This window comes from Chinchilla lanigera, unplaced genomic scaffold (genome assembly GCF_000276665.1).
Source record: "Chinchilla lanigera isolate Chin_1 unplaced genomic scaffold, ChiLan1.0 scaffold00107, whole genome shotgun sequence".
In the NCBI taxonomy this organism is placed as follows: domain Eukaryota; kingdom Metazoa; phylum Chordata; class Mammalia; order Rodentia; family Chinchillidae; genus Chinchilla; species Chinchilla lanigera.
The window spans coordinates 2,432,932-2,460,473 of record NW_004955508.1 but is presented as its reverse complement, the minus strand read 5'-3'; the positions used below and the strand labels follow the sequence as shown (position 1 = coordinate 2,460,473).

At 38.6% G+C, this 27,542-nt stretch overlaps 1 protein-coding gene across 3 annotated transcripts in view; it reads right to left on the bottom strand.

Moving 5' to 3' along the window:
• The window catches only part of Slc9a9 (solute carrier family 9, subfamily A (NHE9, cation proton antiporter 9), member 9), a 611,715-nt gene that overhangs the window by 211,319 nt on the left and 372,854 nt on the right, over positions 1-27,542 (bottom strand). For all 3 annotated transcript variants that reach the window (XM_005407730.2, XM_005407728.2, XM_005407729.2), the window contains one exon: positions 2,111-2,264. In XM_005407730.2, the coding sequence (XP_005407787.1) occupies positions 2,111-2,264 (154 nt within the window). The remainder of the gene's footprint in view (positions 1-2,110; positions 2,265-27,542) is intronic.

Genomic DNA, 27,542 nt, shown 5'->3' with positions numbered 1-27,542 from the left:
CATTATTATTCTGTATAATTAGACTCTGCCTTAAAACATGGATCTAAATGTCTAAACTGTGTAAAGTACCATTATTATACTTTCCTATCATTGGGAACCAGCTAGCAAGAAGCTACATAAATTATGACACCTGTTGGAAGCCAACTGCTGCCTTTGGGAAGAGCTATAGAAGATGCAGGATGAAACATGTTGCTGATGTGGGGACAACTTCACGTGAAGAGAGTAAAGAACAAGTTATATTTGATTACTTTAAGAAAATCTTGACTTCTGTCACTTGTGTTCTAAATATTCTAATTTATATGAGAGGCTGGGGATATAGCTCAGCGGCATAAGCGCCTGCCTGGCAAGTGCAAGGTCCTGAGTTCAATTTCCAGTACAAACAAACAAACAAACAAACAAAAAAACTAACACTAATTTATATGAGAAGGTATTCGATTCTTTTGTGGGTGGTGGCATCCTCTAACCTTGGCTTTCCAAGCCCTCATTTTCCCACACAGGGACCCAACTTACTGAATTTTATTTTCCAGAAACTTGAGTACAGCATGATCTTACTACCATTTACAGGAGATCTGTTGCTGTACAGTTTAATGCAGTATGTGTGCTCATCCATAGGAGCCTACGGGTAACCCACTGTGAAAGAAATTGCAGGCCACCTTTTATATGGGTAGAAAATAATTCAACAAGCATTTGTAAACACTCTCTATTCACCTTTAGTCAAAGCCCTTTTGTGTGTTTAGCAATATTCATCGTACTTTGAGAAGTCCTTTTTCCTTGAATTTGATTTAATGCGTAGCCACTTGGCCTACTTTAAGTGTAAGCTTTCTTATATTTAATGTGTGAGGCCTGCTTATTCTTTCTCTTTATCAAATGGACAGAAAATTATTTGTAACTTCTTAACAAAAACATTTAGGGTTGTGGCTCTCTGCATTTAATTTTTCACGAATAACTTATTCAACCCTATTATATGCCAGGCCCTATAGTAGATGCTGGAACAACAATCTTTGCAAGAATCTTCTTGGAAGTCTTTTTGCAGTTAGGTTAATATTTTCCTGGCCAATGAGGTAGCTATGGATTTGTCTTAGAGACTGGGCAGGAACTTCAGAGGGGCTCCCTGATCATCAAGATGTATGGGTTTGGGAAAGAAATGTGATTTTTCTAAATCATTGTTTTTCTAAATCATTTTCACTTCTGGGAAGTGAAAATGAGAACTCATATCACAGAAACATTTAAATAAAGATAAAAACACTCTGTAATAGATTTTCCCAATTGGCACCAGCTATCCATTTTTTCTCATCATCTGCTACCTCTATACCTCAGGTTTATAGCAATCAGTTTTCAGGCATTGCTTATTAGAGGATCCCTGACTGAAGCCTTGGCCTCCTTTTCCTGTGAGAAAATCTCTAGCTTGCATCCATAGCACCCCCTTGACTAAACATATAATTTCATTGCTAAGTAAGTTTAGACTTTTCCCATGCCCCTATTCCTTTGGATTTTTTTTTTTTTTTTGGTACTAGGAATTCAACTCAGCAGCTTGCACTTGCCAGGCAGGCTCTGTGCCACTGAGCTGTATCCCCAGCCCCACGTCTGTATTTCTATCTTAGCTACTATAAAGAATTAAAAACAAAGCAAATCCATTTTCTCCTTGGCATTACTATTTTTCCTTTAACAGTCCTACTGGACTGTAGGTATTTTGAGAACAAGACATGTCTTATTTTTATAAACTCTACAGCACTTCACACTGTACTCCAATACTATTGAATGGAAAAATTAATAGATGAATAAATCTGTTCCTAGGGATCGGCTGTAAGTAGACAACCTTCTAGGATTTCTAAGACTCTTGGAAAAGTCAATATAGTCAGTGCTTTCATATCATTTCACTTTATGAGTGCAGGTCAACTTAGTTGCAAGGAGAGTTAGGGTAGAGAGTTCCCATTTTACTCTTTTTGGTACCGGGAATCAAACTCTTGACCTCGCATTTGCTAGCCAGGTGGTGTGCCACTGAGCTATACCCCGGCCCCCCATTTTACTCTTGATCAAGTCAGCAGTACTAGCAGTTGAACCATGCAGCCATAGCTCATATTGATTTCCACTGCTAAACAGTGCCACTCACCTGATCTGAAGCCAAGCAAGCATAGGGGTCGTCCCTCCTCCGAACACCCAGACAGTAAAGAATACCAGGAGCAGCGTGGTTGTAAACATCATCTGTTTGGGCTGAGATTCTGTGTTCCGAATAGCTAAGGCAAATGCGATTGCTCCCCTCAGACCTTGCAAGGACACCAAAAAGAGAAAATGAATGTTTTACATACTTCCTTCTTTTCAATGTATTTAACCTTACAATTTACTAACACAATTACTTTTTAATTAAACTTTCTGTTTGAAGATAATTATAGATTCACATGGAGTTGTAAGAAATAATAGAGATATGAAATACCTTTTCCTCTGCTTCTCCCAGTGATACTGTCTTGTAAAGCAGTAACATAATATCTCAACCAGAATATTGACATGAAAATGCAGAGCAATTCCATCACCTCAAGGACTCCTCCAAAAATTATCTTGTTATTATCATACCCACTCTTCTCCCACGCACACACCATCCTTAACTCTTGCACCAGTAATGTGCTATCCATGTCTATGAGTTTTTCATTTCAGGGTTGCTATATGAATCAAATTCTACTGTATGGAACCTTTTGGAATTGCCTTTTTTCCCCCCACTCAGCATAATTCTCCAGGTATTCAGGTCCCTGAATTTATCAATAGTGTGTTCTTCCATGGTATGGATGTTCTGTAGCTGGGTTCACCACCTATCTGTTGAAGGACATCTGGACCATTTCCAGCTTCTGGCTACTTTAAATGAGACTGCTAAAACTTGCATGCAGGTTTTTGTACAAATGTAAGTTTATATTTCTCTTAGAGAAATGCCCAGAAGTACAATTACTGAGTAATATAGCATTTGCATGTTTAGTTAAAAAAATTATCAAACTTCTTTCCAGAGTGGCTGTACCATCTTACACACCCAGAGCAACATAAAAATCATCCAGTTTCTTTGGCTTCTTGTTATATTTGGTGTTGTTACTATGTTTTAGTTTTATCATCTAATAGAGAGGTGGTGATAGTTCGCTGTGGCTTTAATTTCCATTTTCCAATGGCTGGAGGTGTTGAAAATTTTTAATATTAACTCATTATCTGTATACTCTCTCTGTTGAAATGGGTCTGCACATCTTTATCCCATGTAAAAAATTGGATTGTTGGATTTTTCCATTGCTGTTTTGAAAGTTCTTTATTACAGAGATTAATTAGCCTTTTGTTGGATACATGGCTTGCAAATATTTTCTTCCACCCTAGCTTTTCTTTTTACTGTCTTAAGATTCAAAGATTTTCCACTATGTCTTCTAAGAGTTTTATAATTTTACATTTAAATCCACATTCATTTTGAGTTAACTTTTGTATGAACTGAGAGGTTTAGGTAGGTCTTTATTTTATTGTGTTTTATGTTATTGCCTATGGATATCTACTAGTTTCCTTAAGTTGTTTCTGGACCTTGTCAAAAATGAGGTAAATATGTTTGTGTGGGTAAATTTCTGAATGCTTCATTTAGTTTCATTGATCTATGTGTCTACTCTTTCCCCAATAAGCACATTTGCTCAATTTTTATAGCTACATAGTAAGCTTCAGTGTTGGGTAGTGTGATGCTTCTACCTTGCTTTTTTGCTTTTGAAACTGTAGCTATTCTAGTTTTTGTGCCTTTACATAAAACTTTAGAATAATGTTATATATACCTATAAAAAAATCTTCCTGGGAACAACCAGACATGTCAAGCAAGAATGTTAATTACATAACATTTAAAAGCTATTCCAGATGGCAGACATACCTTTATAATCTCTGTGATTATAAACTCACCTATTAAAACCTGGTTTTTCCTTGTTTTGCCTTTTTCTTCCTAATAACCATATGCTAATTGAATTTTTATGACTCCATATTAAATACATTTGTAAGTGGTAGTACAGATTAAATGCGAGGACTTTAAAGTGTGATGACATTAATAAAAATAGAAACGTATACTTTGAAGAAGAATAAATAGAAGCACAGGTAAGAAAGGAAAGGAGGTAAAGTGGAAGGTTTCTCCTGGGTAACCCAAACTTTGCATGACATTTATAGCCCTTATCATATTGTGTAACAGGACAAAGAAATGTTTATAATGACAGCAAGTATAAATCAAAGAGGTAATTACTTGCTTTTATAGGAAGGTTTAGAGCAGATACAAAAAATTTCAGCAAACCGCTTTTTATGTTTACTGTCGCCCTAGGTTTCCAAATTTCTAAGTCTATTCATACTTTAAAAACAGTCGTAAAAGTTAGATACATAGCAGGATGAAGAAGATTATAATCATCCTGTTTTTTGTGTCTATGCTCCCCACTTAGGATATAACGCTTTTTTCTTATCTCCGTGCTGAGAATGTACAAGAGACAGTGGCATAACACAAGATCCAGAGGATTAGACTAGAGAGATTTAATACATTTTGCCTGAAACAAGGGAGCTTCAGAAAGAGAGAGGAACATGCATTCTGATTATAAAATACCTTCAAGGAAAAAAGTGTAATGGAAGAAGGAAATTATTCTAAATCTCCATGTAGACAAGGAAATGGCCTGAAGGTAAGGGAGATAACATTTGAAGTAGATATTAATAAGAAAAAGTTCTTATACAACAGAAATTCTGAACGCTTAAGGTGGCTGTACTCAAGAGCAGTGCCCCCTCCACAGGTATTCATGCATTCAGACCCTGCAGAGGGTGAGAGGGTGGGGATATTAATAACCCGGAACACTGGGGACTATTTTTATAATGTTCTTTTCAGGAAATACAAACGGTGTCATTAGGGAATGAGAACTCAAGGAAACAGTCTTGCAACAGACTCCTGCATCTCAGGAGAGGATTAATAGGTGAAGGTAAAGCCCCCGGCAGTGTTTAATCACAGTGCAAACCTGGAGATAGGAGATAATCTTTTCATTTTCTCTCTTCCTGAAGCTCAGATTGCTAGAAATGTCCAGAAAGCAGCACACCTGCAAGTTAGGTGAGTTTAGAGGCACCAGAGGAAGAGTAGATAAGTATTTGTTTTTCTTGCTATCGATACTCATAGTTTGTTTTTTTTTGGAGTTTTTATGAGAAAGAAAAGATTAGAAAATAGAATATGGATTAAAACAAGTTAGATGCTTACTGTAAACTCATGCTGGATATTAAGGGCAAGGTACTAAGCAATCATTAATCTTCCTAAGTATGCTTAATAATGTATTGTTATTATACTAAACTAGTATAATTAGGCTCACAAATCTAAATTATCTATGCACGAGCAGTTCGTGGCTTAAAAGTATACTCAAAATACATCTGTTAGTCTGACTTCTAAAAATACATGCGTTCTACCAACTAAAACCTGTATTTCTAGGAGGCGCAACGCAGAGATTTCTGAAATACATGGAAAAATACAGGGAACAGTTTTGTGGCAAGTGATGAGACATTGATAATTAGAGCCGAACTCTAAGATGTTGTCAGGAGCATGACTTCTGAATACAATGGCCAACTGGGAGAACTCAGAAATGGTGTTTGGAGAAGAGGTCACCTGCCCATAGCCGGGGCATACAGGGCACATAGAGCATCTGCCACAAGTGAGGTGGTGTGACAGTTTTAGGCTCATGGAAAAGAGACCCAGTGAGCTGCTGGGTGGAGAAAGGGAAATTAATTTAGAATTCCGGTTAAGAACAATGGCCTACTTCCTGCCCATCCTTTATGACTCTACAAGTGGCTCACCACACACTCGGAGCCTAGGCAGGTGTCAAATCAATAACCATTCACTGCTTCATTCAGTACATATGTACTGATTACCTGCTCTGTGGCAGCTTTGTGCATACTGATCCTATTTTCTTTTTTTTGTTTTGTTTTGTGTTTTGGTTTTTTTTTCCGGTTTTTTTTCGGTTTTTCTCCGGTACCGGGAACCGAACTCACGACCTTGCGCTTGCCAGGCAGGCGCTTTTGCCGCTGAGCTAAATCCCCAGCCCATATTTTCTTAATACTATGGATTTAGGTGATAGAAAATTTTAGAATTGAAACAAATTACTGGGCTACTAGTGAAACATTTACAAGTGCAATACTGATACTGATTTATGATTTTCTTTCCAGTAGAACATTTCCAAAGAACATGAACCATTTTACCCAGAAACTCAGAAGACAGAATTTATCAAAACTTGTGTTTTATTTTGTTTTCCAGATACTTTGACCCTTTTGTTTACCTTTCTTTTTCTCTTTGTTTTGGCCAACTAATCAAAGTCGTTCTGTATTTCTGAGAGTTGGTAAGCTATAATATTTCCATTTAAGTGGGTTTACTTTGTAGAGATTTTGATATATTTTATATTCCCAGTTGGAAAGTCAGCATCATCTTGGGGAATAAAGGAAATACCTACAATTAAATGTGGCTTCATTTAAAATTGTACTCTAAGGATTTCTTATGTTAATTATGTGGATGTTCTATTCATAACGACAGAAGATGTTGAACGGAGGAAAGCTTTGTAGCAAAGACCTCTGCTGCAAACAATGCAAACCTTCCTGTTTCAAGAGCAAAAGTGAAGCTTTTAATCAACTGCAAATTTGCAAATGGATTTTGAATGCATGAAGGTAAGCATATATATGAATATAAACACCTCACCTGTTAGGGCATCCTTATTTAAGGTGAAAAATAGTAGAGCAATGCTATGAACATTTTTTTTTATGTACCAGGAATTGAACTCAGGACCTTGCACTTGCCAGGCGGGCTCTTATGCCATTCAGCTATATCCCCAGCCCTACAAACATTTCTTGAGCACTCACTAAGTGCTAAACTTTGTCCAAGACACAGAGAGGGAGTGCAACAATGAGGAATGCTGGGCTCTTTTATCCTCCTTTATCCTGGGGCCCATAGCCCTGCAGAAATGACTCTCTTAAAAGACAAACTACTATTGGGCGTATTAGAGGTGCAAAGGAGGATGCTTTGGAAATATGGACTAATGAAGAAGAAGGTAAATTATTTTGCCTCATGAAGGCTATCTTAGCTACTTTTCTTGTTGCTGGGATGGGTAGGAAGTGGGCCAATACCTGACACCGAAAGTTAAAGGGAGGAAAGGTTTATTTTAGCTCACAGTTTCTAGAGGTTTTAGTTCATAGCTGGCTGGCTCCAAGGCAGGGTGGCCTGGCAGAGGGGCATTGCAGAGGACAAACAGCTCATGGCAGGCAGCAAAGCAGAGAAGTAGCAAAGAAGCAAAGCAGCAAGTGATCACAGTAGCCCTCTTTCTGCCCCTTATATTCTATCCAGGCTACACAACCTTAGGGTAGGTAGCACTAAAACCCAGGGTGGGCTCTTCTATTATCCAAACCCAGTACTGTGCCAAACCAGTTAGTGGATAATTTAGTAATCACACACCTTTGACCCCAGCATCACATACTTCATTCCACTTTCACACTCTAGATGCAGCCACTACAGAAAAGACCTACCTATGGTGGCATCAGACTTTGGGGGGACATCTAGACACAAGCCTTGACAAAGGCCTAAAGCATGACCATTGTCAACAGATGTACATTTAAAGCACTGTAATCAAGAGATGATGTCTGGTTTTCTTTTTTTTGGTTTTTCTCCGGTACTGGGAACCAAACTCACGACCTTGCGCTTGCCAGGCAGGTGCTTTTGCCACTGAGCTAAATCCCCAGCCCCGATGTCTGGTTTTCTATACCTGAATTGTTTATTCTCATCCAAATCTCTCCAGTTCTTTCTCCTATTACCCTCACGTAAGCTTTATCTTATTCTGACTGTTCTTCAGAGCACATCTGAGACACTGCTTTCTCTGAGATTTTTCCTCCAAGGTATGAGACTATGTTAAGCTCTTAGTATTACATTCCAAGGACAAGCCATATTTTTCCCTCAGAGCATTTACATGGGGTGCATTCTTATTGGCTAGCTCCATTTATCACCTAGATCCTGTTATATCTATACATCACACATGTAATAGGTATTCAATAAATAGGAATTGGACAAACCAATCAATAGATGAATTTTCTGATTCTTTATAAGTTCAGATTGCATATGGAGAAGTGATTGCTACTTCTCAGTATAATATACTGCTTGAGTTATTTATGCAAGGTTAGTGCCTGGGCCTTTATTATTCATTGAGATCCATAGAGCCTTACATTGAGAGAGTTCTAAAATCTGTTCTTAGGCCTCCTCTGAGAGGTTTGCGTGATCATAAACCAGTTGCCTCATCTCTAAATGGAGGTTTTAAGGCTGGTCTTGTGGTCTCTAACTAGAAGTACCTATCAGAATCATGTAGAACTTTAAACTATACATAGTCATTCTTGCCAGTGACCTGGCTGTAGAGATTCTGCTTCAGCCTGCAATGAGTTATGTGATAGCTCAGGCTCCTTTTACCGTGGTCCAAGACCCTCCCTCTCACCCTGCCTGTGCCCCCGACTGACACTCTGGTTATGGTCTCATGGCTTCTGTTGTCTCATCTTTCTGCCACCTGGCTCTCAGAGAGGTTTCCTCAGAACCTGGCTTTATGAGGTTATAATTCAGCCCATCAATCACAGCCGCTTCGCATCGTCCCTAGAAACCTTTCCATCAGAACTTTACCCCATTTTCCCATTTATTTCTCCTCTCCACTGAGAAGCCCCATAAGCCAGGTGATATTCGACTAGCATCCTTGCCTCTGTGCCATGGGCCCACTTGTGAGCCCCTTGCCTCACTGATGGAATTCTGCTTTTCCTGTGGGCTTTTCTGAGCCTCACCCATCGGAACTATCTTTGTGTCCTCATGTCACTCCATGAAGGTTTCCAGAATACTCTAGTCCACACAATTCTCTCTTTCTTACAAATCCTGGGCAATATATTGCTCATGGCGCTTGGACTCTTAAATCATAGTTTGACATAAAGCAGTATTTAATGTGGCCTGTTCTTTGTTCCTTAACTCTTAAATCTTTTAAAAGGTTGAAATTACATCTTCTTTACCCAATTCTTAAGTCTCCCCTAGTATCCAGAATGTGACACTCAGTAAATGCTCTTCAATTAAACAACTACAGTGGCTTTCAAACCTATAGACACAGTTGATAATATTCAATTATTAATTCATTCCTTCATTGAGGCTCCAGAGTTCTGTAGCATTTAAGAGATAGTTCTTAACTTAAAAGTGCTTCCAGGAGCGATAGGCAAGAATTCTATGAAGAAAACCAAAGTAGAGTAAGAGGATAGGGAATGTGTATGTGATGGATTCGATATTAATTTTAAGGCGGTTAAGAAAGTATCTCTCCTTAGATACCCTGGTAGGAGAAGCCAGGTGGGTAATGTCTTTGGGAACTGTAGCAGCAACACTGAAAAATAGTACAACTGACAGGATAAGCGGCAGCAAGGTGGGACTGAGGGGACTCAAGGGGAGTGAAGGGGGTGGGAGCAGGGCAGAGAGGAAGGAGGCAGTGCCAGACAGGAAACAGAGAGCTAGATGATGCTGGGCTTTTGAACAGCAAGGTGTTTGCATTGTAATGTGAGATGGAAAACTTTAGGGAGGTCTTACGCCAGACGGGGATATGACCTGTTCGGTGCTTATAAGAGTAACGCCGGCTCTGAGGGGGAAACCAGATTTTCAGGCTGGGGACTAGGCTGCCAGCGAGGAGGGTGGCACATCAGTTCAGGCGAGAAAGGGACATGGATCAAACCAGGGTGGCAGCACGGTGGGTGCTAGAAGTACGTCAGATGTTGATGATGTAACAGGGATGTACAGGCTGGGTCTGCAGACGCCCAGTGGGTAACTGAAAGCAATGAAGCTCGGCGTCTCTGCCTTCAATTTTTAGTCTCCTTTATTACCTTAAAACTTTGGATCAGGTCCTGTTCAGCTTCATAGAAAGGCATGTTAATCACTTCAAAGTGTCTATATTACAAGGTTTATTAGCCCTAAGTTTCCTTAGCCTGTATCATCCCCCTTCAAGACTGAGAACCCCAAGATGAGACTAACTAAAGTAATTTTCAGGATAGGGAGGGACTGCCAGCTTTTACAGCATCCAGTTCCAGCCCAAGCATGAGCAGCTATTTCATGACTGGAACTGAGGCTCTTTCTCTAAGAGAGAACAGTTATCTTATGGGAACCAAATTACCCCTCAAGCCATAAGGATTTCTCCAGGGCTACAAAGCCAAAACTGAAATAATTATCAAGCAAATGCCCACTTCAGCAAATCCATAGAGGCTGACCTCATTCTCTTGTGAAGGGGCAAGTCTGAACCTTTTTGTTTGCCCCTCCAGCTGCTCAAGCTGGAGTCCTGTCCCTATCTTTCCTTTCTTTCTAACTCTGTAATAAATCTGCCTATGCCTCATATTGACACTTTCTGAATTTCTTTTTCTGGGAGGAGACTCAAGAAAGTACTTCATGGGGCAAATTGAGGTCCCCATTTCCTCTTAGGGGGACCTCCTTGGAGCCTGTAGAATAACAATAATATTTGCCGATGGGTCACACGAGGGGTGTGAGGAGAAATCTTCAAGAATTTATGGCCTCGGGCTGTAGATTTAACTCAGTGGCACAGTGCCTGCCTGTCAAGTGAAAGGTCGTGAGTTCGATTCCTGGTACTGAAAAAAAAAAAAACAAAACTCAAAAAAAAAAAAAAAAAAAAAAAAAAAAAAAAAAAAGAATTAATGCCCTGATCAACTTGAAGAACTGAGGGTAAGTACAGGTAGCATATCTTTGGGTGTACAGGGGTGATTCTATTTTACACTATAGCCCTGTTAAATGTGAGATGCCCATTAGCAGAGAGCTTGAACGGGTGGCTGAATATACGAGTCCAGAGTTCAGAGGAGAAGTTAGAATCTTCCTACTAGAGAAAGTGAGAAGATGGGAGGACAGTTTGGAGTTTGAAAAGTTAGGAACCGGAAGTTTGTTTTAAACCACTTTGTCCGTCACTTAAAACTTCTCTACTCACTGTTCCCTCTGCAACCCCACCTGCAGTGCTCCTCCCAGGGCGTCTCTTGACTGCTACTCACTATCTCAGGTCAGAAAGCCTGCTTGACCATCTGCTGCCCACACTCTCCCTTACTTTCCTTTATTCCCTGACTAGAAAGTGAACTTGATGCCCGCCACACCAACCGCCTCATTTGTCACATTTGCTGTGGCATTCCCAGTGCTAGAACGGTGCCCCTTACGGGGTGTGCATTCCTTAAGCTTGCCCTGTGAGAAATGCGAAAAGAATAGATGAAGGAAAGGTCACTTTTGCATTTGAAAGTACAACTGGCACCCAAAAGGAAATAAGCAGGAGATGGACAGGAATGAAGGGCTGTCCTTGAGGGACTGGTTTTTCATTTAAAAGAAATGTCTCCGTATGAATTATTTTGCTGCTTATCTTTCCATTTTGACTACAACCAATTGTAATCCCCTCTTTTTTCCTTTTGCTTCAACTACTGTGAGGGAGTTGATTTCAAAGATTTAACACATTCTTATTATTAGTCTGGTAAATCAAAGCCTGGTATGGATCTAAAATTGAATTATGTATTGCTTTTACACTTGCTAAAGTCTCATGACCTTGCAAAGGGTAACTACTTTCAGCAGAAATGTCAGTTTGGTTTCAAAATACATTTTCTAGAATACTGTAACCTTGCTACATGGTTCCATTCTCAGTTCAACATCATTTTATCACAGGGAAGTGAAGCCAACAGATTGTTTTCAGTGGAAAAGCCTGCTCTCAAAAATAAATTGAGTTTTTCTGGAAACTAAGTCTATGTTAGACAAGCAGAACTTTCTTCATGTCTCTTGCTGAACTTGAGTCATTTAAACTTAAGTCTACTGAGAAGGAATGTAACCTAACCTCAGTATATTTTTATATAAAATGAAGTTTGTCTTCGGAGGCCCCGGGCAGCCAGGAAGGGTAATTGTAAATAGGACTGGCTTTGTCACAGCTCTGAAGTCAACATGCATAGATGCCTCTGGCTTTGGAAGTTTATTTCTATGTAGGTAAGATAGATGTGGTAGTAAACTGTGGAATAATCTTTACAACTAGCTGAAATCTTTGAGAGTTCCAAGAGAAAGGCTAACAGAAATCAAACTAAGCAAAGCCAACATTCTGTGAGCAGTGTTCAACTGATGGCCAGGTTGTGTTGAAAGTTTGCCGTAAAAGTACCCCTCTTAGACATGTAATTCTCAATGGAAGCAGCTTGCCTCCCTGGGACTATTTGACGCAGTCTGGAAACATTCGTAGTTTCCCACAAAGGGGTAGGTGTAAGGGTGCTACTGTAAGTAGAGGCCAGGGATGCTGCCCCCACAAAAAGAATCAGTCATCACTGGGGTTGAGAAACTGTAGTTTACACCCAGGATTACTTTTTCCCACAGGGGCAATATTATAAATGATAGCAAGATTTTTATTACAGAGGGCTATTTTTGGTAAAGATGGCTATCCGTCCACCAAAACATGCCCTTATATGGTCTGTGGTATGCTGCTCTAACTGCACACACTGTATTTTCCACCATGTCTTGTGGTGAGATGTTTCCATGCGACTAGTTCTTATCAGTGAAATGAGAACAGAACTGATGCGTGTCACTTCTGGGCCAAGATTCTTTCCCCTCCCACAGCTGGATAGAGATCAGGAAGTGGTTCTCATGCTTAATTACATCAGAATCACCTGTAGGACTGGTTCAGCCTAGGATTACCGGGCTCTGCTTCCAGAGTGTCTGATCCAGCAGGTTGGTGATAGGGTGGAGGATGTGCATTTCTAATGAATTGCCATGTGCTGCTGATACAGTGGGATCACACGTCTAGAAACCCTGTCTTACGAAGTTACAGAGTCAGAAACTGGAAGAAGTCTGGTGCTACCTGAGTTATCACCTGGAGAAGGGGTCCCCTCTCCCATGTTAATATCAACCCTGGTCTGTGACGCTAGCCAGAAAGGAATGACTAGTGATTGAACAACTGCCCGTTGGGAGTCTCTGTGTCTCAGCAGCTTAGGCTACCCTGGGGCTCTCCCGGACCTCCTGTAAAGGGAAAAGCTCCGATTCACCTTTGTAGAATCACAGACTATTTTCTAACAATTGAGAAAATCAGTGCTGGGAAAGATGGAGTAATGTGGCTAAAGTTACAGAGCGAATGGTATAGCTTGCTAGTAAACTTGCATTTCATTCTTTCTATTATTCAGTTTTACCTGTGGCAAAGCTCAAGAATCAGGGTTAGAGTAAGAATTTGAGTTCTGAGGAAAGATGAGAAGAAGAAAGTATCTTTCTTGTTCCCTGGGAAAGAAAGATAAATCCCAAGTAACATTTTGAAACAGTTGTTTTACCTCTTGTCCCCTCCCTACCCTTTTCTGTGCCTTTGCTTCCCCATGGTCATTCTTGCTCTGCCCTCTGCTACAGTACTATGGATGCTTGGGACCTTTGTTTTGCTCCAACCACCCGCTCCCCCAACAATCTGGTTTTCATTCCCTAATCAAAACTCCCATTTCTTTGGGCAGCCAGAATGAGCTTCGCTTGAGGAAGAAAGCAAAGGGAAGAAAATCTATTGATCAAGGAGAGCACACAGTCCTGGCTAAGAGGAGTGCACTGAACAATGCTTAAGTCATGTGCTTTGGTGTCCACTTGTGGAATTTTAAATGAAGTCAAGATGTTTCATGCACTGTGGGAAGGTGGGTGTTGAGGGTGACCAAGGGTCCTGCAAAAGGAGGGAAAGACTAGGGTTCACAGGCAGGGTGCTGGCCTTGGTGCCTCCTCCTGTAAGGTCACTGTGCTTTTGATTCTATGGCAGGCCTGGTGGGAGGGAAGAGGCAAGGTCAGAAGTCTTGCTTTACTTACAGAGGATTGGTCTCTGTGTAAAAGATAATGTTGACCACTGTTTGAACCTCTGCAAAATGTCACAGCGAATGCAGAAAACCCCTGAATTACCAAATGGTCCCATGGAAATGTAGCACAAGGCATTTCTAAAGGCAGCTGCATCCAGCTCGAGTGCAGATATGACTTATTAGAGTCAATCTTATTGACTTCTTTTGAACTCTATCTATAAAACCTGAGGGCAGAATTAGAGGGATTTGTGCCTGACACAGGGAGATTAATTTTTTGAAACTGGTCTTCTTGGGTAGATCACTTTTTAAGGTTTTGTCTGTTCAACGAACAAGTAAGCAATTAGTAAGTAAATTCGGGCAGAAAATAGGGAAAAATTATGTAGTCCATTTATTTGCCTCAGTGGACATGTTAACTTAGTGAAGGCTATCAATCGGATATTGATTCACTCTGGATATGCTGAAAAACCTAACTGTACAGGGAATATTTAAAAATTAAGTGATAAAGGTATTTATTTTCTTGCATCCACCTAGGGCCTTATGCCTGTCATGCAGGGATCAGGGATAAACATTTGAATTGTTTCCTTCCATTACTGAGTGGGTTAGGGCCGCCATGTTCTCTCTGGCTGTACTATCTCATTGTACAGGGTGGTCTGGTCACCTCCAAGACCCTGCTACTTTTCACCCTCAGTAAATGTCAAAGTAGATCATGAGATTTTACATGTGTCCACTCGTTAGAGGAGGACATATTTATTCTCACGAAATCTGGTACTTGGAATAGTGTTTTTGTTCATGTGTGAATGCAAGGAATATGTCACTGCTGAGAGAGAAAGCGGAACTCAAACATGGCCCTTACGTGGGGAGGGAGCGGAAGCCAGCACTGGGATTAACAGTCAGCCCTTCTTGGACTGAAGACCTCAGTTGCTGTGAGGATATTTTCCTGAGAGCAGCTGTGATGTACCTGAGTCTTATCTCTGAAGCACTACTGGCTGTCTTGTCATCTGTGGTGATCAATGGAAGTAAAGGAAACTCCCATTCTGAGTGTCTCTGAGGTGGCAATTCCCTTGATGGTATTTTCGGTTTATCAGCTCAGGTTTTGACATCGATCATCTAAGGCAGGAAGTCTCCCTTTCCCAGCCGGGGAGCTGTGTCTTGGAAAGGGTTAATCCCAAGGGCTGAGCCTGCTTCAAAGCCTGACCTCCTTGTACTTTGCCAAGACAGTAACACCTATTTAGAAAAACAGGGTGCCAAACAGCAGAACCTAACTTACGGCTTAAAAGTACAAGGGCAAGTCATTTTCACAGTGAATTTATTTTGGAGTTAAATGAAGAATGATAATGTTTGGGCTTAATCATAGGAGAAAACAACTGTGTGGGGCTGGCCATCATTCTAAGCTATTTCTCAGATGTGCCGAATTCATAATAATCATGTAACCTTTTATCAGCACTTGAAACTATGAGCACATAATGGGATCTGCAACTCGTGCGGGTCTGCTCTGCTTGTCTGCGCTGTCACAGCTACACTGCCTGTGGTTATCCATTATCAAGATGACTTTTCGCGTGACTGCTGGACACACTGGTTAAAACATGTTTGTAGCTCATTTCCTGCATGAGCTGTTTAACCACGTCCCATTTAAAGACCTCAGAAGACATATTCGAGTCAATCTGCTCACGAATGTCTATCCTAGGTCACAGTGGTGTTAACCCAAGAGAGATTGGGACATCATGGAGGTTCCCCTTCTCTAAAGGTTAGCACTCTTCTTTCTAAGTGCTAACCCTGTGCCAGATTAGCTGGTTAGTGGCCTAGTACTGGTAAGGAAGAGATAGTGGCCTCATTAATTGCCCAGGGCAGGAAGGAGATATAGCAAGGGCAGGTGAAAGGACACTGAGTTCTGGGTAGGAGGACCGTAAAGAGGTAGGCTGGGCAAAGGATTCTTGTCAGCATGACAGGGTCACGTAGGCTGCCTTTCCTTGGAAGAAAGAACAGGGAAAGAGAAGGTAAGAGAGGTCCAATTCTTAGAGGTGCTCAGACTCTGATTCTTAGCCTTTGTATATGTATTTAAAGAAATCTTTCTAAGTTGCATTTAGACTGATTCTTGATTCACTCAAGGATTTGTAGTAGGAAAACACATTTCCCCAACATAGAGCAAGCAAAGATTTGAAACAATATTCTGAAATCCTCATGTCACTTTTGAAGAAATATTATCATTGTTTACTGTTATGAACTTCCAGGGAAAATTTTGCAGTCCAATATGACTAGGTTTTATTTGTTGATCTTCTGCCTTAAATTTTAATCTTCCACCTATGGAGTAGACAAGGTTGGTCTTAAAACTGCTTATGGAGACAATTCCAATTAGAAAGCTCCCCGGGGTAATATGATAGATAATTTTGAAGTGGCAGTTGGAGTGAAATGTACAATTTCGGTTAGGTGGACAATGTTGTGCCTCTTTCATTCATTCACCTATTCTCCATTAAATATTTGTGAAAACTACTCAGTTTCAAGGAGTGTGCTGGGGACTGAGCTCTAGTGGTGAGCACTGTGTCTTCACAAAGCTCCCAGCCTAGAGTGTGTGCAGTTAGGTAACATGAAAGCTAAGGGTAGAGTGTGATGCCTAACAGGAGTGGAGAAGTACTGGGTGTTTTGGAAACTGACAAGGGGGACAGCAACTCAGACTTGAGGTGTTACAAAGGCTTATAATAGGGAGTCCTACAGTAAGGTCTGAAGAATAAAAGAAATTTCTCAATAAGACAGAGAAGGTGGGTGGATATAGAAACAGTTCTAGGCAGAGGGACAGTTGAGTGAATAAGGGGAAATAGCTCAGCATGCTAAAGGAGCTAAAATTCAGGAATCAGGCTAACAGAATGCTATGCTGATCAGATGGCAAAAGTAAGAACAAGAGACAAGATTGGCATCTAGGAATGTCTCAGGTAAAACGGAATGAGGTGAGATGAATGGATCGAAGAGACAGACTCAGAACAGAAGCTGTGAATTGCAGTTATGTTCTGGGACATTCTTTCCAAACTTTCACATGCACTTGAATTACCTTGGGGGACCTTGTTAGAATGCAGATTTGGATTCAGTATTTCTAACGAGCTCCCAAGGGATACCAAAGTTGCTGATCTGAGTGCCATATTTTTGTGATGAAGAGGGCATGGAAATGTCCTTCTCACATGGTGACTGGTAATTGTAGCAATGTTTGTTGGCTTGCTGGAGTTCCATTAGCTTAAGAGAAATCAAGCACTGCAGAAACAATGACCTTCTTCACTCTACACATTCATTTTCATTTTTTCTCATTCCACTTATGTTTTCTTCCTGGTTATTATTATTGTCAGCTAGATCAGGTCATTTTGGTATTAAAGTCTTTTTTTTTCTCCGGTATTGGGAATCGAACTCATGACCTCATGCTTGCCAGGCAGGGGCTGTGCCGCTGAGCTAAATCCCTATCCCCATGGGATTAAAGTCTTAAATTGCATGCTGATCATGGCTTGATCAGTGGCTTATCAGAAAGACACTGACAAAGGTGGTCTCTACCCTTGACAGTGGTTCGGACCTTACACAGAATAATGGTGTTCTGTGACCTGAAGAACATAGTATTCCACAAAATTTGAATAGTAAGCTGAATCCCCTTCTGACATTTGAGAGGGAAAACAATAAATGCTAATGGATAATTTTTCTTAACTTAAAGTTTCTCTTCCCTGTCTTTCTCCTAATCCTCTGATGCTGGCAGCAATATGAATGTTAATGAATGCTAGTGGACAATGAATTGAACCATGAACATTAGCAGCAAAACCTGGCTACAGTTGTTGCTGTTGTTTTTATGACTATGTGAGCTTATTGGTGACTTTTTATAAAAAAAATAAATGAACTGTGGTCATATTTTCCATGCTTTTGTGATAGGACATATCAGGATTTCAATGTCTTCTTCCAAGTGCAGCAGAAATGGAGCAATTTAAGAAGCAGTGGTTTTTGATATGTCATCTGGCTCCTACCACATGTCCTAGAGCTTCCTTTGCTTCCCTTGTAGAGAGATAAGCAAAGCAGTTCTGCATGGTGGGTCTCTAGCCCAGCAGCCCATAGTTCCCAAGTCACAGTGGTTTCAGGAAGGCTGCCAGGGATCAATTAGGCTTAGCATTTCCCCTCCTTCTAGCAACTCCTGGCTCTTATTTAGATTTAAATTAAATAAAAATCGCAGCACATGGATTTGAATTAAAACAAGAGGACTGATCTTTGTAATATGCACCACATCAATAGGCAGGCTAATTTGTGCAGAGCACATCTCTTTCTTTAATTTAAACCACAGAGCGCTGCCTCTTTGGTTTCAAGGGAACTGAGAACTGGGGTGGGGCTGCTCACTCATGGCATTAAGCAGGGCTATGCTTGAGAGCAACAAGAACAGTTTCAGGGGAGCTTAGCATTCCTTTAAGCCCTTTGTGCTGTATGTCACATGATACACCAAGCAGTTACAGCGTGCTGGCCTCGAATTTAAAGATCTTCAAATGTCTCAGAGTACACGTCCCGGATTGACTCTTAACTCCATCTAAGCCACCAAGAATAGAATTGGCGTTCTTAAAAACTTCCCAAGACAGAGAAGATGGACAAAGAAGACACACACTTCACCTGGAAGGCCATTAGTCATGTTCCTGTTTTAAGGCTTCGTGCATATACATTGCCAGTCTCCATGCAGCGTAAACCAGGTGGGGTCTATGCAAGGTGAGAAATTCAGTCTAAGCCCTGACGGTCGCTGTGTTGGTTTTAATTGGCTCTAGGGAGAAAGGAGGAAGTGGGGGTAGAGGGTGGCAGTGACTGTGTGACACCCATAAACCATGTGAGCTTTTCTAAAACCAATGCTGAATTGTGGCAAGTCCTCTGTGAACACTCACTGAAGACTCATCTTGCTGGCAGGAGATGGATGAAAAAGGGGTGGATTCCTCCTTAAACTCTCACCTCCAGGTGCCTCCAGATTTGGTTGCAGGTCTGGTTGAGGTTTTGTGGGACATGAAGTTTACATATTTTATGGCCTTTTTTAAAGCAAAATGAGTATAAAATACATAAGCAATGAATGTTCACAGCAACACACCACTAGGGCCTCTCCCAGGATCTTGGGAAGACGGTGTAAAAAGGGAAACAGAAATTTAGGTGCATTGACTTCACAGTAAATTTACCTATGCTTATTTAAAGGGCTTAGTTTTACTCAGTGCCAGAAGGCCATTCAGAAGTTTGGGAAGAAGATAATGGAAAAAGATTTATCAAATGGCGGGTGTGATTGACTAGCACAGGAAGTTCAAGTTCTCCTTTGAGTGGCTGCTGAACTCCACGAAGCACAGGGTCTTAGTGGACTAAACTTGGGTCAGGTCTATATCTCTGTCTTATCGACCAGGCCCTTGTCTTACGTTAGCTCATGCAAACACTTATGGAAGAGATTATAGCAATAAATGACTGCCGAATGAACCTCCAGGTTCATTCAAGTGACTAATTTTAAAAATGAATTCACTTTCCTACTTTCGATAGAGAACTGTTGTTGCTTCTGCAACATATTTTGAGCTATGTAAAGAAAGGCCCCATCTAAATTTATTTGCGAAGTATGGACAATAAAATTCAGAGGGCTACTAAAGTCAAACCTCTTATTGAATGACCAAAAACACTCCAGGCATGATTAACACTATACTGCATCTTGAAGCAAATATTCTTTAAGGTGACTGGCAGCTATTATTCTCACAAATCCAGAAAAGGCTGGCTTATGTATTGTTTGACCTGCTTTGTAAACTTCTCTGAATTCAGTCATTTTAAATTGATCTTTTAAATTCTTTGTTGCCGGGCAAACATATTTAAGACATTAGATCTTGAGTGAGGTGTGGCCATCAGAATTCATGCAGACAATCAAAGCTGTGTCTGGAGCATTCTCTTTCAAAAAGAAAAAAAACACCGGATATGTGGTAAACACACCTGGTATTTCATGGATGGTAGCTGGTGGGTGCAGTGTGGGAGTCTCAGCTTGTGGCTGGGAAGGGATCAACATGTGTTTGCTTTTTCTTTTTAACTTAGTGGAGGTCAAGTTTGCATGTGAGATATATTAGATATGCTAGGCTTTGCTTGGTTTAGGAAGGATATGGTTTGAATTTAGCTTTTGTTCTCATGACTTTGAGGGTAAATCTGAGGTAGTATCATGTAGCTGAGAAGGTTCTAAATTCATAGTAAAGAAGCCTGTATTCAATTCACAATTTCATTTCTAATTTATTGTGAAATTGTCAGCAAAATACCCAATTTCTCTTTTTCTTTTAATCTCCACAAAGAGACCGATAATGGGATTCTGGGAAGATGACAGAGTAGGAAGCACCAGGAATCTGTCTTCCCACCTAGATGACAATTTAGTGACAGAATCCAATAAATTATGGAGTCTACTGAAGGTTTTCAACATTCAGGGGGAAGGGGTGGATGGTAAACTGTGATTAATTTTGGTCAGTTCCAGCTCTTAGAGCAGTGGCTACTACATATGACAGAGGCAGGCAGCTAATATGTGTTCCTGGAGTGGGTTGAAAACTTCTTGCAAGAGTCAGCTAAGCAAAAGACCCTATCCAATTATCATAGATCTGTGTTCTGATCATTGTTTTCCAGTTCGGATCACAGAGATACAAAGAGGTCAGTGACCGTTGTATCTTCTACCCTTATTACAAGCTCTTGGCCTTCTGATTAAAGTGATTCTAGGAAACTTAAAGGTACAGTGCCCTTCTTATTCTTCCTGACCTTGATTTACCTCCTTTTTGTTTTTAGGAGACAGACTTTAAATTAGAGTAGGAGATTAAAAAAAATGAGTACATATAAATGGAAAATTAAAAAGTGACTATGCAAGCAGAGGGAAAACCACAGGCTCTAAAGACATAAAAAGATCCTAAGTTTATACCTCAGACTGATACTTGGCACAGAAACTGCCTATAGCAGTAATAATAATAATAAACAATAATCAAAAACAAAAAAAGCAAACATTAGTCACAGCAAATCTGCTTTCTGGAATTATCACAATGTTAGGTGCAAGTGACTAATTTTCAACAAAAATTATAAATCATATAAATAAACAAGTAAGTATGGCCATTCAAAGAAAAGAAATAAATGAACAGAGGCTGTCCCTGAAGAACACCTGGTGGCAGATATGCTGGACAATAACCTTAAATCAATTTTCTTAAAGATGGTCAAAAGCAAAGGAAGATAGGGAGAAAGTCAAAGAAATGATACGTGAGTAAAATATAAATATAAAAGAAGACAGAAAGCATCAAAGGAAATAAAAACGTAATTTAGGCGTTGAAAAGCACAATAACTGGGTTGAATCGGACCTCTAGTCCTAGTTTACTGAGGAATCTCCAAACTGATTTCCACAGTTAATGTTTAAGTGTTAGATCAATCTTACACATCTATATTTGTTTATCTGAGTATCCAATTTGAAGATATCAATATGCAGTACAACAATCATTGTTAATTTCCTATCACCTTGTCTAAAATTCTGCATTGCTTGTATTGTTTTTGTGTTATTTTCTACATGTACGTGTGTTGGTTAATATGTTTTCATTCTTTTATCTTTAAGATAAAAAAATTTTAATGCCTAATATGGAAAAAATAGTAATATAGAATTAAATCCCAAGTCAAGAGAATACAGAAAGTATTGAAAAGAATATTATGGAAAAAACATGGATTCAACTCAAAAAAGCAACAGAATCTGTATAGTACTTAAACCTGGACAAAATGTTTCTTATGACTTTGCTAAATGACAAAAAATAACTGTAGAGGTAGTAGGTTCCTGGATGGAAGATCATTATTGAAAAGATGGAAATTCTTCTCAAAATTGATCTTCAAACCTAATAAAATTTAATTAAAAGCCTAAAAAAAGAAAAGCACAATGACTGAAATGACAAGTTCACTGGAAGTATTCAAACGGAGATTTGAACAGGTAGAAGAAAAAGTCAATGAACATGAAGAGAGGGCAATAGAAACCACTGTTTGGAGAGTAGTAAGAAGAAAAGATGGAAGAAAAATGAACAGAATTTAAAGACCATATAAGGTAAAATTAAGCAGAAAGATTATGATAGTACAAGAAAGATGAAAGAAAAAGTATCAAAGAGAATATTTCAAAAACTTGTCCTTAAGAACTTTCCATTCATGTCTGACGAAAGACATTAATATAAACATCCAAGAAACTTGCTGAACCTCAAATTATATGAACTCAGAGGCACATACTGAAATAATCAAATGATTGAAAGACAAGACTTTCAAGAGAAAATCTTAAAAGTTATAGGAGAGAAGTGACTCATTATATACAAGGGATCTTAAAATTATCAGCAGATTGCTTACCAGAAACTTTGGAGTCCAAAAGGACACAGATCTATATGTTCATTCAAAGTGTAAACATGCAACAGAATCCTTCATGGTGAATGCAAGGATGCATGAAATCATATTAAGGAACAGAAACATGAATAAATACATGGACTAGTAAAAATTTAGTAATACTGTCTAGTTTATGGCTCTATTTTTTCATTTTTTATGTAATTTAAGATATGAATACATTAAAAACCAATTGAATGGTTTCAAAGCTAGTATTACAAATTTGGTTTGTCAAGCTCTGGCTTATTTTCTACATAACTGAAGAAACTAATGTATGTGAAATAATGTTTAGTTATTCACATACATGATGAGAAATGCAATGTAAAATTGATAATTTTGTGACATCACCAACAAAAAAGGGTGGAAATAGAGTTGTAAAGAGGCAAAATTTTTGTATGCTATTGATCGTATAAATTTAAATTAGAATGTGATAACTAAAGAAAAATAGCTATAGAACCTACACAAAAGGAAATGAGAAAGGGATTTAAACTTTATTGCAAAACATAATGAGAAGAGGACGGTACTGCAAGAAATTGGGGACACAGAGCTATAAGGTATATAGAAAACATGGTAAACTGACAGCAATAAGTCTTTCCTTATCAGTAATTTCTTTAAATGTAACTGTATTAAACCTTTAAATGGAAAGAAAAAGGCTGGCAGAGTGGGTGAAAACATACGATCCAACTCTGTGCTCTCTACAGAAGACTCAATTTAGAACCAAAGTACAAATAGATTGAAAATGAAGGTGTGGAAAAATATGTTCTGTGCAAATAGTAACTGTGAGAGAAGGGTGGCTATACTAATAGCAGACAAAATAGTTTGATTCAAAAAAATTTACAAGCCGGGCACGGTGGCACATAGCTGTAATCCCAGCACTCGGGAGGCTGAGACAGGAGGATTGCTGTGAATTCGAGACCAACCTGGGCTACAAAGTGAGCTCAAGGCCAGCCTGAACTGCACAGTGAAACCTTGTCCCAAAAGACAAAAACATACAAGCAAACAAATTTATGAGAGACAATGACATCATATTATTAATAAAAGGTTCAATACAGGGGCTGGGGATTTAGCTCAGCGGCAAAAGCGCCTGCCTGGCAAGCGCAAGGTCGTGAGTTCAGTTCCCGGTACTGGAGAAAAACCAAAAAAAATAAAAGGTTCAATACAAAAAGATATAACAATTGTGAGCATTTGCACATCCAATGACAGATCATTAAAATATATGAAGCAATACCTGACATAATTATAAGGATAAATAGACATTTCTACAATCATAATTAGTGATGTCAACACCTCACTCTCAGTAATGAATGAGATGACCAGACAGAATATAAGTCAGGAAATAGAGGTTTAACACATTAAACCAATGAGACCCAACAGATGTATACAGAGTATTTTATCAACAACAGCAGCCTATACATTCCAAGATCACCACATGCTAGTGATGAAAATGCAACAACCTTAAAAAGATATGATCATACAAAGTATTTTCTCTAAGCACAATAGGATGAAGTTAGAAGCCACTAACAGAAGTAAAACTGGAAAATTCACAAATTTGAAGAAATTTGCAGAAATTAAATAACACACTCAAATAAATTATGGATCAAAGATAAAATCAGAAGGAAAATTAAAAAATACTAAGATGAATGAAAGTAAAAGCACATCATACTAAAATTATGAGACACAGGCAAAACAGTGTAAAGGGCAATTTTATAGCAGTAAACACAAATTAAAAACAAGAAAGATCTCAAATCAGCAACCTAACTTTGTAATTTAAAGGACTAGAAAAAATCAACTACACCTAAAACAACCAGAAAAATGGAAATGATAAATGTTGGAGCAGAGATAAATGAAGTAGAGAACGGAATTGAAAAATTATGAAGAAAAATCAGTAAAATCAAAAGTTGGCTCTTCAAAAATATCAACAAAATGTTCATACATTTAGGTAGAGGACGAAACAAAGAAACAAAATTCAGATTAATAAAACTGGAAATGGAAGTAGGGATATTAGCTGTCATTGTAGAGAAATGAAAAGAATTATAAGCAATTTCTATCAAGTTTAGCAGCATATTATTTCTGGAAAGCAAAATGGTTCAACATGTCAAAATTAATCAAAATTGCAAACCCCATTAACAGAATGAAGAGAAATGTCCACATGATTATCTCAGCTGATACAGAAAAAGAGCCTGACAAAATTTAATGCCTTTCCTCATTCCCATCCCCTAAAACACAGTAAACTAGGAATAGAAGAAAAACAATCTCAATTTAATAACAACTATGTATGAAAAACCTAAAATAAATATATTCAATGGTGAAAAGCTAATAGTTTTTCCTCTAAAATCAGGAATGAGTTAAGAATGTCCAATGGTGCTCAACACAGCACTTCAAGCTCCAGCCAGAGCAATTAGGCAAAGGAATCAGAAAAGGAAAGAAAGAAAGGCATTCAGATAGAAAGTAAGAAGAATAACAATCAACAATCTCTGTTTATGTATACAAAGCCCAATAGATCCCACATATATACACAAAACCTCTTTAAACTATTTAAATGAACTCAGTAGGAAGCAAGATAATACAAAAAATCAGTTGCAGTTCAATATACTAGCGATGAATAATCTGAAAAGGAAAGTATAAAAATAAGTCTGTCTACAATGACATAAAAATTTAGGAATTAATGAGATTAAGAGGTGATTCGTATGCTGAGAACTTTAAAACATTACTGTCAGAAATAAAAGAAGACAAGTGGAAATGCTTCCCGTATTCATGGGTTGTAAGATTTATATCTGTTAAGATATCAGCACTACTTAATGGAAATTCTCATCAAAATGCCAATAACATTTCTTGGTTATTTTTCAGAAACAGGAAATTCATATGAAATCTCAAGGGACCCCAAACAATCAAAACAGTCTTGCAAAAGAACAAAGATAGAGGACTCAGGCTTCCAGATTTCAAAACCTACTACAAAGGTATCATAATCAAAACAATGTGGTAGTGGTATAAAGAGAGACATAGAGTCACATCAAACACAATAAAATCCAGAAAAAAATTCTCAATTGAATGGTCAACTGTTTTTTGACAAAGCTGTCAAGACCAAGCAAAAGATACTCTTTTCAACAAATGATGCTGGGAAAACCTGATATCCTTAAGGGAAAGAATGAAGTTGAATCTTTACCTTATGCCAGTTACAAGAATTTACTTCAAATGGATCAAATATGTAAGTAAAGTTTAAAACTGTAATATTCTTTGAAGAAAACGTAGGACAAAAGCTTTACAACACTGGATGTGGCAGTGGCTTTTTATATATAACATCTACTGGGCGTGGTGGTGTACACCTGTAATCCCAGTACTCCTCGGGAGGCTGAGGCAGGGGGATTGTTGCTAGTTTGAGGCCAGCCTGGGCTACAAAGTGAGCTCAAGGCCAGCCTGAACTGTATAGGAAGACCCTGTCTCAAAAAGACGCATGCACACACACACACACACACACACACAAGATATAACATAAAAGGTGTAGGCAACACAGGAAAATATAGAAAAATTAGATCTGGAAATTTTTAAAATGTGTATTAAAAGATAACATAAACAGAGGAATAATAGCAACAAATAAAATGGGAGAGACTATTTGCAAATGATGTATCTGATAGGAATTGAATATCAAGCAAACAGAGAAATTTTAAAACTAAATGACAAAAAGAAAAAGATGATTTAAAAATTGGCAAAAGATTTGAGTAGACATTGCTCCACAGAAGGTATACAAATGGCTATCAATGAGAGCAGACCAGCAGTACTAATGATGAAGGAAATACAAACAAAGGCAATAATGAGGTAATGTCTCACATGCAGAAGAGTGACTACTATTAAAAAGAATGAGAAAATAAGTGTTGGTGAAGATGTGGAGTTCTTTTTTGGTTTGTTTTTGAGGTAGGATGTTGCTATGTAGTCCAGGCTGGCCTTGAACTTTTAGTGATTCTCCTGTCTCAGCCTTCAGAGTAAGGATTATGGTAAGTATCACCATGCCCAGTGAAAGACTGGAACTCTTTTGCACAATTGGTGGGAATGTAAACTGGTACGGCAACTATGGAACACAGTATGGCAATTCCTCCAAACAGTACAGTTATTACATAATTCAGCAATTGTTTCTGGATATGTATTAAATAGAAGTGTTAGCAAAATTTCAAAGTCATATTCATATACTGATCTTCACAGCAGTATTATTCACAATATCTAAAATATGGAAGCAATCCAAGTGTCCATCAGGGGAGGAACAGGTAAGCAGGATGTGTTATACAAAGGATTATATTATTCACACTTAGAGAAAGGAAATGCTGTAATATGTTAGAGTATGGATAAACTTTGAGGACATTATGATAGAACAGGTATGAAAAGACAAGTACGGGATGATTTCACTTAGAGTGGCACCTAAAGTAACAAAAATCATAGACAAAAAAAAGTAGAATGGTGTTTTCCAGGAGCTGGGAGGAGGGAGGATGGAGCTACTGTTAGTGAGTTTATTTAATTTTTTTTTTTTCTTTTTTTTTTGGTTTTGGTTTTTCTCTGGTACCAGGAACCGAACTCACGACCTTGCGCTTGCCAGGCATTGTTAGTGAGTTTAGAGTTTGAGTTGTATAAGAAGAAAAGAGTAGGAAGATAGGGTTGATTGCACAATTTCATGAATATATTTGCTAGCATTGAACTGTACACTTAAAATGATTAAGATGATAAACTTCATGTTACATGTATTTGTGCATTTTAACTACAAAGTAAAGGGAGAATTTGAAGACAACAATATGCAATGTAACAACCATTGTTGAATTTCTACCATCTTGTTTAGTGAAGGCCTGTACCATTTTTAACATTTCTTTAAAATTATTTTTTATTCTCTTTAATGGTTTGATCAATCTTGCATTCTTACACCTGGTCATCTGAGCAACTTCATTGGAGATAGCAATACGTAATATAACACCCACTGTTAATTCCTATCATTTTGTTTTGAAGCCCTGTATCATTGTTATTGTTTTTGCTTTGTTTTGTTTTTGTCTATGTTGTTGTTATTTTGTTGTTTTTAAAAATTCTCTTTAAAATGAAAAAAGGGAGAGAGAGAGAGAGAGAGAGAGAGAGAGAGAGAGAGAGAGAGAGAGGCATTTTAACCTTGTTCTGATTCTTGAGTTATTACATAACCATGTAACACTGCGATGTCCTCATCTGAAAACTAAGACACCTGTTTAGTAGAAATTCCCATATTCTCTCTACATACCAAATAGTACTATCAATATTATTAACCTTTACTAAAATGACTATTAAAATATAAAGAAGAAACCTAATTTTTGTTATTTAACTGTTTCAATATAAAAATATACAAAACAAAAATGCAGATACATTAAAAAAAA